The sequence below is a fragment of the Paralichthys olivaceus genome, chromosome 6, assembly GCF_024713975.1.
Source record: "Paralichthys olivaceus isolate ysfri-2021 chromosome 6, ASM2471397v2, whole genome shotgun sequence".
In the NCBI taxonomy this organism is placed as follows: Eukaryota; Metazoa; Chordata; class Actinopteri; order Pleuronectiformes; family Paralichthyidae; genus Paralichthys; species Paralichthys olivaceus.
The window spans coordinates 18,616,099-18,628,300 of NC_091098.1; the positions used below are offsets into that span (position 1 = coordinate 18,616,099).

At 42.1% G+C, this 12,202-nt stretch overlaps 1 protein-coding gene across 2 annotated transcripts in view; it reads left to right on the forward strand.

Moving 5' to 3' along the window:
• The window catches only part of samd10b (sterile alpha motif domain containing 10b), a 47,773-nt gene that overhangs the window by 12,674 nt on the left and 22,897 nt on the right, over positions 1-12,202 (forward strand). For both annotated transcript variants that reach the window (XM_020095924.2, XM_069527271.1), the window contains exon 2: positions 7,437-7,621. In XM_020095924.2, the coding sequence (XP_019951483.1) occupies positions 7,437-7,621 (185 nt within the window). The remainder of the gene's footprint in view (positions 1-7,436; positions 7,622-12,202) is intronic.

Below are 12,202 nucleotides of genomic sequence, written 5' to 3' on the forward strand. Positions count from 1 at the left end.
CTGCTGTGGGAATTATAAAATACTTAAACAAGTCATGCTCGGCCTGCTTGACCTTTATAATGTAATTTGCTCCGTCCTATCTGATGCCTTGATCCATTGTGAATTCCTAACCAGGTTAATTTGGATGGATTTGTCAAAGGTTTTCACAGTAGTGATATCTGTGTAGTGGCTGTGTGAGGACAGATTAATCATTACCTGTCCAGTCAGGCTGACTCGTTGAATGATAATTTAATATCTTGCGTACAAGATCATGCAAATAAACACAGATAGCACATGTCCTTGAAGCCCTGAAACACTGACGCCTTAGGTCCTTAGGTACTGTGATGATTATATTATAAATTCTTTATGCAAATGCTCATGTTGCTTTTCAGTATGTGGACCAGAGCAGTTTTCAGGGTCAAAGTTTTACATGTGCATTTTTTTAATTCCACCACCTCCACCCTGAAAAAGCAAAACATGTTTCAGTATTAATTGCTCCTCTCTGAAACCTAAACAACTGGAGTTTGATTAGCAGATGAGTGATGCTAACATTTGCTACCAAAGTTGAACTGTGTTCTTCTCGCTGGATTGAAGTTGGGAAAGGGTGATGCTATATATTTCCATTCAGGATTTTGGATCATTTAGAATTGTTTCAAATATGTGAAGACAGTTGTGAGGTTTTTTGTCTCCAGGGAACTCATTAGAGTGCATCCCTCTGCCAAGGCCCAGCAGTCCTCTTATAAAAAAACACATTTTGAATTCAGTGGATCCCGATGATTATTTAAATCTGCACACACTCTCACAAATATCAGTTCCTTTAACGTGCCTGATTTTAGGGATCAAGACCCATGAATTATTCCATGAGATGTCTGATTAGGATCTGATTCTCATGCGGTTCCACTCCAAAATGCAATGGGTCCTTCCCTGACCCATATCGCATACTTCCAGCAAGTTTCATGATAATGTGTAATCCTACCGAAAGACAGACAGCCGAACAAACGCAGACTGAAACATCCTCCATGGAAAAGGTAAAAAAACTTCTGCTAGGTTGAGCTTTTCCATCTGTAATGAAAGTGAGAGGGACAACACAATTTATGCAGATCCAAATTAAGATTTTAAACTTAAATTCAGCAGTCAGTCAGTCAGTTGTTCTCTCTCCTCTCTCTCTCTTTCATAGCTTTCTCATACCTCTCTTTCTGTCTGCCTTGGACATAGAGGCACTCCTCCATCTTCTCCGTTAGTTCCCCAGCCCGATCACACCTCACATCCTGTTAGTCGACCTTGTCTCACTCCTCCTCTTCCTCCTCCTTCTTGCCTGCCATTTGCACGGAATTATCGATTGTCAGTGAAATGTAATCTGTTCTGTATCACCATAGGGGGACTTGACTGTGAAAATAACACGATTTCCATAAACTCTATACGCCTCTCCTTGCTCTCCCTCTTTCTTTCCCCTTCATTTCCTCATGCAATTAACATTATTGTTCTACTCTGAAGCATCATTTTTCAGCTGTTCTCCCTTTTTGTGACTTGTCATCTCATTTATTTCTTATTTATTTCTCCATCTCTCTATTCCGACATTCCCCCTGGACTTAATTCCTTCATCCCCCCAAGAGGGCATGACCCCGTCAGACCTCTGTGTCCCCTCTCCTCTTTTGTGTCATCCTTCCGTTTCCTTCTTTTGTGTGAAAAGTGTATGACTTCCTCTGAGCAGGAGTGGATGTGACAGCCAGTGCCTCGGGTGGATGGGTTAGGTAGATGGTGTCTGTGTGCGTGACTGTCGATGTGTGTGTGTTTTATCTTAAGTGATCTGTAATTGTATGTTCGCTGACACGGTGATGGATAATCAATAGTTCTGTCTGTCTCTGTGGAGGAGCGGTGGGGACCAGAGTGGAGAGAGTCAAAGTCGTCCTGTCCTCAGCGCTTGACCTTCCAGTTTTTTTTTGTCACAGCACTAAAGAGCCTAAAGAGAGGAGGCCAAGGTGGGTTTGGCATGTCTCCCTCCAGCCTCTGTTGTTCTCAGAGTGCAGATGGACTTCTATCAGGTCCACAAGAAAAATGTCAACTCCACCTGTGTTCTGGGCTGCACTACATCCTGTCCCATAATTACCCTGCAGCTTGCCTCCAGAATTCATCCTCCGTCCATATACAAGCTGTGTCCCAATTCAGCAGCCGCATCCTTCGAAGGACCCGGTCTTCAAAACTGAAATGAAACAGTCTGTTCTTATATTGCGTCACCAGCTTGCCCCACCCTTACAGCCGCCCGTCGTTATTTCGTTAATTACAAGCGTTGAAAGTATATGTTTTAACATTAGCTGTCCGGTTGAGTACTGACATTTAAAAGTACATTCTTCTGACGTTTTTGCCTAGCTTTTTGCTACCATTACAGCTTGTCACTGAAGCACAGTGAATTATGGGATATGTTGGGCTGGGAAAGATCCATCTGGTGGAGCCTCCGTTGGTCGGTGTTGGAAGGAGCCTTCGAATTGGGACTGCCTATTTGTAATCGGTCTACAGACCCGGCTTCCGAAGGATGCGATCCCAGAATTGAGACACAGCTGCAGACTCTGTATAATCTGCAGGGATTATACAGATGTGTAGATATGCAAGTCCTCATGCTGACACATTCACCTATGCATGAGCGTGCCGGGGTTCGATTACACACACACACACACAATCACACACAGATTTAGCAGGCATTTCCCCCGTCTGTGTCCTGATGTGAGGTGGTGTGTTGTTATCTTCAATCAGCCTGCGTTGTGGATGCCCATAGTTCACTCCCATTTCCCTATCGCCCCGCTCCCATGACACTGATAGTTTGTGAAAGGTAAACCTCAGCTCCAGCCCTGGCGACAATGTCTCATGTCAGAGTGGATAATGGACTGCAATGCATCATGGGAAAAAACCCTGGGGTCCTGCGTTTTACATTTATTTTTAAAGCTGCAACCAAATTCTTCTTTCCCCTCCATGCTCTTTTAAAAATGGAGTAATTTCAAGGCTCATTCCTGAGGTGAAGACCAAGTCTGGTGGAGTGGAAGCGTTGTAAATAGGCCTTCGCTTTACCTCCAACATACTATAGGAGCAACAAATCTGACTCACTGGGGGGTGCATTGTCTGTGCTGGCAGCATTAGTCTGTTTGATGCTATATTTGGACTCCAGGTTGAAGGTACATTATGGAGGCATGAAATCTCCATGATGAAGTTTCACCCTCTTGCAGATTACAGAGGAATAAGAATGATTTTTTTCCCTCTCCCCTCTTTCATATAACACTTGCACTGCAAATAGAAATTTTATCTTTGAGTTTAATAAGAGGTGGTTGGTGTAGGGAGGGAAATACACCATGGATGGCACTCTGGTGGATTAACCAGAACACTTTCCTCATGAGAGGATGAGGCTCTCACACACACACACACACACACACACAGCCCTGAAGTTGATGCCAAGGTTGTTCAAAGATCAAACTTCTGCAAAAAAGCCCACACAGCAAAATACTTCACATAGGCTAATTTAGATGCTCTCTTTTGGTGTCAAATGAGTAATGTCCAGTGATGCCATGTTAATCTATTGTGGGATTTGGCTTGGAACGACCTTCCAGGGTGACGCACCTAACAGCTTAATTACCTTTTTTCAGAGGGGAATACCTCTGAGATTTAGCAGCCACTCCACACAGCAGATATGTGGCTCAGTCAAGAGGAGATGATATGAGGTTACACTTGACTGGGCTCCAGTCATATTGACCTACCTAACCTACACACACACACACACACACACACACACACACACACACACACACGTGTGTACAGCTATCTTAGTGAGGACCCTTAATGGCGTAATGCATCCCCCAGCCCCTTACTCTAACCCTAACTATCCAGACTAAATGCCCATCCCTTAACCTAACCTAAACCTAATTCTAACCCTAACCCTAAAACCATGTCTTGACCCCCCAAACAGTCCATTAAAGTGTCCTCACTTTGACAAAAATATCCTCGGTCCGTAACTTAAAGGCTAAAACTGGTCCACACAAAGAAATGCAATATTATCCTGATTGCTTCCAGGTCTGTTTCAGGATGTCAGTGGTCCAGTTTGATACACTTCTACCACTGACACCCCATTTTAAATAGAAGAAAACCAATTCCCATTAACCCATTGATCTCGAGCAACTCAAACATCTCTCAACGCTTTTCATGTAAAAAAACGCAGCAAATAGAAACTATTCCAAAAAGGTATGTTCATCTTTTTGTCTCTTTTATGTTTCCGGTTCGTGACCGTGTCTGTGGAGAGAACCTCCCGCTGCATTGTGCATGAGTGAATGGCAAACTCTGGGTAAACTCTGGAGCCAATTCTCCGGATTTTACCCAGAGGTCATGTCTGAAAACAGCCTTTGTGAGCCCTGTCACAGTGGTTGAAAAAGACCTTTAAACAGCCCTTTGAAGGTGTGTCGGAAAGTGAGGGCCAAAATATCCTCACTCACACCACTTCGCACGTCTGTACGGTGCAAGGGCCAAACTGGTCCTCTCAAAGATAGAAACACAAGTAAACACACACTCACACCACTTCTCTCTCTTCCTCTTTCTTCTACCTTTTCTCTCTTTATGGGAATCTAAACTTTCACTGACTGTAACTCTGAAGATACATATCACGCTTTCTCGCTTTTCATCCTGCCTCCTTACGGCCACACTCCATCATCCCTTCTCTTCTCCCCTCTGTCGACTGGAGGTGATAAAAGTCGCCGGCAAGGGCAGCCAGAGATAATACAAAGGCACTTGGTGATAAATAGGACACAGGAGATCTGGCGGTAGTCGGGGCTGATCAAATGCACGTTGAGACAGACGAGGCAAGGTGACAGATACCCCGCCCCCCCCGGAGAATGGTAATAATCATCCCTGATCACAATGATGCATTTAAGGACATTGAGCAAAGTCCTTTCATTCAGTGTCTGTGTTTTTCTCAGAGCGAACAGCAGAGGCACACGTTGCAATGTCATTTCAAAAAAGAGGTCAGTGGGAATCTATGGATATTTAATTGCTTTTGGCTGATTCTAAATTCAGAGCTGTATCCTGTGCCAGGAGGTTAAGCTGACTGGGTCCATTAAAGCGGGCAGGATGGGCGCTCTGTCTTCATTTTACGACTGCTGGGGGGTGTCAAGGTCTGGCGATGTGGCAGAGATTGAGATTTTAGTGTCGGCGGGAAGTCATGATGCCTCACTTATTCATTTTAAAAGTGATGTCTATAAAGTGCTGGGTGGTCTCTGTCTAATAACTGGAGAGCTCCGTCTTCAACAGCTTGTGAAATGAAGTTGTTTCGTGGTCTATTAATGCGTCTCCCCCGCCTCGTCCCAGGGCTCCTTTACCTCAACACAGTTTGATCAGGTTACTGTCAGTTTGCATGGATCAGAGAGTTAATTTACAGCACCGCTCTCCCGCTCGCTTTCGTGTCTGTCTCGCTCTCACTTTTGGGGCTTTGTCTTGTCTCTTTCTGTGAGATTGGCAGGTCTTTAGGGCTGCGAGGCACTTAGCTTCCCACGTTTCTTCCTCCCGTCTCCTCCCCCTCAGTCAGACTGACAGTAATTACATCGGGCCAGGCCTAGTTTATCCGGACGACCCCGAAGACGTGACAACCAAATAGAAAAAAAGAAGGTATAAGAAGGATGCTGCTGCATAAGAAGACACAAAAAGCAGCAACGTACTGTATGGACGTGAGGAAAGCAGGAGTGAAGCGCCCGACAAGAGAGACGGTGGTGTAGGAGGGGAGGGAAGCAGAACAGGCTACACATCAGTGGTTCCTGACAGGCCTTTCTTCTCTTTCAGCTTCACCCTCTTTTTCATTCCTTCATCATGGCTGTGCGAACTCTGCTGGTTTGAGAAAAAAAGGTTGTTGGGGTTTTTTTTATCCCCCACTTCTTTCATCTACAACTATAGGTTTTTCCCACAAGCCTTTGCTGTCATACAGTTGCCCTCAGTGGTCTGTTGTCTCTTGTTATTGATTATTAAAATAAAATTAAAAAACTGATGTGAATATGTAACAAATATTTAAAATACATAGAAATGTAGTGGAGTAGAAAGTACACATATTTGCTGATACATGTATTGGAGTAAAAGTGAAAAGTACACATTGATGAAAAATTTACTTTCGCCCCTTAAAGAAGTAAATTTACTTTATTATATACGTTTAATATATTATAGGCTATATATATCTTAGCATACTCATGTACATAGATATCACCCCTCATTGTCATATATATTGATAAATATCTACATTACTTTGCACTGTAAGGGTTTGGCAAGCAGGTGACGCACTTGCTGCTTTTTACTTTTCTGGTTCGATGCTAAACTGCAGATGGTCATCTCAGTACTTGTACTCAATGCAACGAAAATAAAGTTCAATCCAATCTTCCAATCTGGAGGAGCAGGGAAAAGAAATTAAGAACCATTGGTGGGAGATGAAATGAAGCTTTTCCAAACTACCATTCTGACTTTGTGAAGAGACGTTTTTTTTTTGTTGCAAACATTTATCATTCCTTCCGCTTTTACAACCATCATTAACGATTCTGTCTCTGTCTCAATGACAGCGTTTTACATGCACACACAAAAAACTGGGGAATATCAGATGGAAATCAGCAAGCACTGCAACCCTGCATTTACAGCTTGGTGATCTGATTTCTCTTATTACATTTTAAACCAGGAGTGGTGCTGTATATTTAAAGTATAATTGTGGTGAAGCTGAAGCTTTGCAGTGGAGTGTGGGAAAGCTCTGAGAGGGAGATTTGAGTGCAACTGCAACTCCTTCAGTTTTAGTTGACCTTGATTTCATTATTTAGCATTTTATGATATAACCAGGTTTCTCTTAACCCTCAAGAAAAATAAGGTTACTTAAGTGTTTTTTTTTCTCATATACTATCTTGACCTTTTCTGCTCCTCCCCACTGTCTCCTTTCTGTTGCCTCTGGCTAATGTGCAGACATATTCTCTTTCATCATTAACATGACTAATAGGTAAGGGGACCAGTGACTGTATTTGAACTGCAGAACTTTGAGAAAAACATAGTCCTGGGAGGTCAGGGTGAAAGGATAGACACAGAGGAAAGAAAAAAAGAATCAAATATGCATAATGCAGGATTTCAATAATCAAGGATTAATCTGACATCCTGCATGCCTCTGTGAATGTGCACTCAGCATAATTGGAGATCACAGTGGAGTAACACTGCTGCCCACCAGCATCACCAAAACAGCCATCTGTTAGCAGCTCCGTCAGTACACAAAGAGTGAACGCAGCCTTTTAAGCTCTTTGAGGATTATCAATCATTTATTTTGTTTTGTTTTTGGTCTTCCTGTTGCTCAGTTCACAGACTGTGTTTTCCAACCCCGTAAACAAAGGCCAAACAAATTGAGTGTTAATCAGTTCTTCTCTCCCTCTCCCTTTGCTCGTCTCCCCTCCTCTTCTTCCTCCTCTCTCTCCTCTCAGCGGCGTCCAGCTTCAGCTTTTGCCGTGCCTCCCTGGAGCACACGCTGTCTGCTGAGGAGCTGAGCTACCAGCTGCCGCGTCGCGCCGGAGGCAGCAACCTGACCTGGCACGACGGCCGCGGCCAGAAGACGGCACACACGCGCACCGTCAAGCTACTGCAACAGCCCGGCACAGAGGGCATCCAGGTATAAAGACATACAAACAACTGGATTAGAAGCATAACAAGCATATACAAGCAGATGTATTGTATTTAAATAAAATCACAGATCACTAAAGTAAGTTCAAGCAACAAGGGATGGCTCAGAATTATAAAGGTTTGACCTCAGTAAACATGGAAAGAGAAAGCGAGTATTTGACTTTCATTGGTGAAAGAAAATGGTTTAGACATAATCTGTCTCTTATTTGAATTTTTCAAAAGGAATAAATTCATGCCCATGCAATTTATGTGTTTAGCATTTACATAATTTATATGAACAGTTTTTCTTTGGCAAAATCATAAAAGGAGTAGTTTAATATTTCCCACTAACTGGTTCAGTTCGGGGTCAGTCAGTTCAGCCAATGATGCATTCAGTGGTTTATTTTTGCCATTTAAAAGAATAATTTATAAGTGGAATTGATATATCAAGGAAATTGTGTTTTTTTTATATTCAAGCTTTAACTTTTAGCAATTTGTCTATTTGAGATCCACATTCAGAGACAGTGAAGGAAATGAAAACGTTTTTCTATCCAATGGAAACAGCACTTGATGAAGATACATGGAGAACATGGGGTTATGTGATATGACCAAACTCTCATATCCCATTACTTTACATTCGTAAAAATCTTAATTATTTCTACATTTGAGTTGGGGTGTTGCCTTGTGCTCTTAACTTTAGGGTAAGAGGCTAGTGGTGTTTTGTTGTTCACTCTCCTCAATGATTGTTTTTGTCCCGCCCACGTCTGTGTATCATCATCGAGATGATGAGGCTTTTATGATGATGCTTTCCATACACACAGATTTTAAAACTTTCTGTAACACAAAAAATATATCAAAATGATATAAAGTGACATGTAGTAAATGCCGTGTGATCGTAGGTTACCAGCTCAACCATCAATGGTGAAAATGTCTATTAAATAATCTCACGGATTTTCTGTATCTGAGATATAGTACAAGAAAGACCAGGCAGGTGGGAAGGAAATATAGTAACTCAATATTTCAGTGTCTCAATATTTTAAGTTTAACATCTCCCTCTTCATGTTGTAATAGGTCAAATATTATGGTTCACTTTTGTATGAAATTACATCTTAGTAGTGGATGAAATATTTTAAAGTTTTTTGAAATAAATCATTATTTCCTTTGCGGGGAGCTTTGCCGTGTTGTAATATCGTCCAGTGTGAATTAACTGGTGGCTCATCAAAGCTATGTGTTTTCAAAGTGGCGTCTGATGGAATGAAACTGTTGTAACTTCGGTGGAGCAAATTCCTACTGTGCATGCACCATGGCAGATAATCTGTTCAGAGTCAGAGAGACAAGAGAAAACACATCAGGGCTGCATCTGGAGCTGTCAAAGCTCAGTGGTGATGGAAGTTCTAATTGTTTTCTCTTGTACAGCCTGTAGTAGACACGACCAGAGAGACAGTGGTTACGTAAGAGAGGAGCGGTACAAGGAACTGTTACCTCATGGCCTGTGATGTAACTGTGTTCACACAGTCCGAGGGAACGCAGAAAAATAGACTCTCGGAAATGTACAGTTAATTGTGTAAAATTACAATTTATCCCACAGATGTTTGTGACTGATATCAACGCGGGATATGGAAGTGCATGCTTCCAGTGCTCTCTGGTTGGTGAGGAGTGTCTGCTTGGTGGCTCAATGTCTCAGTAGTATAAGAGCATCGTTTACTTTCACATATCGCTCTTGTGCAAAATAGCCTCCCATCTGTGCATCACCAGAAAGAGGCAAAACAAAGGGGGGGGGGGTCTATTTTTAAGGCATTCTGCCTGTGTTTGACCCACAGTACAACAGCACATTACACACCAGCCTCCCTCCTGGCTCCTGCTTCTCACAGGACAGAGAGCACACAGCCCAGTGGAGGTCATTTGTTTAGACTTCCTGCTGCTTTAAAATAAGTTTGCTGCTGTGAGGCTGTAAGATGAACATATGCACCGCATAAGATTGTTTCAATAATTCATAAATGAGTGCCCCCTCAGCTATAACAGCTATAAAAGGCTTAATAAAAGATGAGTGGGAAGCTGTTTCCATGTGATATCACAGAGACTGGATAATTAAACCTCCTCCATACCATGAGAAGTAAGGCTTATCATTTCCTTGTGGCAACAAGCCTCTTAATGCATTATTCAACAAATTGGAGAGCAGTCCAGTTCCCATAGATGTGTGTGCGTGCGTGCGTGTGTGCACGTGCACGTTCACAAAAAATTTCAGTGTTCATTTGTGCATACAGTTCTCTCAGGAGTGATGTTTAGATTACTCTTCATTACACTATTGTGCACACATCAGCTGTAATGAGGGAGTTAAGTAAAACACTCAGACTCCTTACATATATATATATAGATAGATATATAGATAGATATATAAATAGATATATAAGATGGCACTCTGGGAATCCTCTTGATCATTTTAATATAATAAGATAGATACCACACCTAATAAAAACACATTATGCACTGCTTTACAAACATCTATCCTGCATCACTCCGTGTATAGACCTTTTCAAAGTACGTTGTATAAAAGGTCAATCCAATTTAAATATAAAAGGTGAAAAATGTAAAAATACAATAGAGGAGAAAAAAGAGATCGTAAGAATAAAGTCATTATTTAATAATTTTAAAAAATCATAATATTAACAAAAAAAACGTAAAACGCCGTGCTGACCACTCTTTCAGCTTCTAAAACACTTAAGAGTCTTTGTGGATCTGTCTTCAAAATAGACACAATGTTTTTGTTCTGGGAACAGGTGTAATTATGAATGATGTCACCCAGTAGCTGCTGCTGACCCAGTAACAGCTTAAACGAACTGTCAAAATGGAGGCTAGACACTCATTTGTGTGGTCACTGCTGAAGGTGGACCCATATATGTGCAGCCCTAACCTATCTGCTGATAGGATTTCTACAAATAATGAGTCATAGCCGGCTCATCTCCTGTGCCCTCCAATCGGCCATCGTAGATGCGGTGAAGGGAGGGGTCTGTGGGTGGCTCTCAGGCGCACACAGCTTGTGGGTGAACCTTTAGATGAGACCGCGGAATAGATGGAATAATAGAAACACAATACTGGAAGTACTGTCGCTGTGCCCTTGATTTATATATCAGGACCCAGCTACCCCCGTTTCAGGAAGTGAGTCTCACTAAGCTGGGTGGGCGAATGAGAAGGAGCAGTCTGTGATTATGTTTCCCTCCTCATTAGAGAACACAGTGGCTGACCTCAGCTGACACGGACACAAAGCAGTGAAGTGAGGAGAGAAAAAAAAAACATATACCGCCAGAAAGTTTCTATCTCTGACAAATCCTTTCAACGGAACGACTGAGATGCCCCCTACATTTTAAAGGTGGTTGTCTCCGGTCAAGCTCATTATTTTATGGATTCACATGTGGAATTCATGAGTTACTGCAGCTGTTGTCCTGCTCGTCTGCTCTGAGTCAGACACTGCCATGAGCCCAGTGTCTATTCCAAATTCTATAGCCTTGGGTACAATAGGTAATAGACATTAGCCTTTCGAAAGACATATCGATAACTGCATTTGTTTGCCAATATGTTCGGATATGAAAACTTTTATTTAACATAATAAACAATGTAGAAAACATGTGCATTGATCTTTATATCTTTATATTTTACATTAAAATATGTTTATTCTCTTAATTCAAGCCCTTTATATTTGGTTGTAATGTTATTTTTAGCTATTTATTTCTTTTTGGTCATACTGCAAAATACCTCACTTACATTTCTGTCTTAAGTTTTTGATAATCACATCTTAAGAATCATCGGCAATTTATTTTAGTTTTAAATATATATAATGTGTATATCAGTACTGCTCAATTTTTGATTCCCCGAATAAATGTATTGCCATTATGATGATGATAATGAGGAGGAGGAACCATGTGGGTGGATGTTTCTTTGTCACCAGAAGCAGCAGCTTGCATCGCAACTCCTTGCAACAGACAGCACTGGGCTCACGTACGTATCCTGTGCCCCGGACCATCTGTAACTTTAACCTAGAACTTTAATTGCCTAAACTTTACCCAGACAGGTGGCAGATCAAACCTTCGTATGAATTTTAATGTAATCGTCGGTCATCTTTGACGGGCACAGACCAACGTCATCCTGCTGATTGGAGCATCTTATCAGAAAATTCTCATATGGGCTTTTTGACACAGCAGTTTTTACGTACAGTCTATGGTTTAGGTTTGAAGACTTGTTATGAAGCATCACCTCAGTCAGTGGATGTGCTGGTGCAGTGTAGTCTTTTGGTTTTAAAGACACAGCAGAGCAACACAGAGCCGCTGTGCAGTGAGGCAGAAATGCTTCACTCTGTACGTCCTCGTCCGGCCACTCAGGGATGTGTCGTTCCTACAAGACACATGTTTGACTCATTCAAAATCGAGAGCTTTGTGAAAAATCCCATCTGGCCTTTTGTCCACCTACTAAGAGCCCTCTCTTATTCACATGAGCGTAAGACGTGTACACACTGAGAGTCCTGAGGACCACTGAAGGCACAGTTGTACGACGCTAACAGGGGTTGACAGTTCACACCCTCACTTGCACAGGAACATTC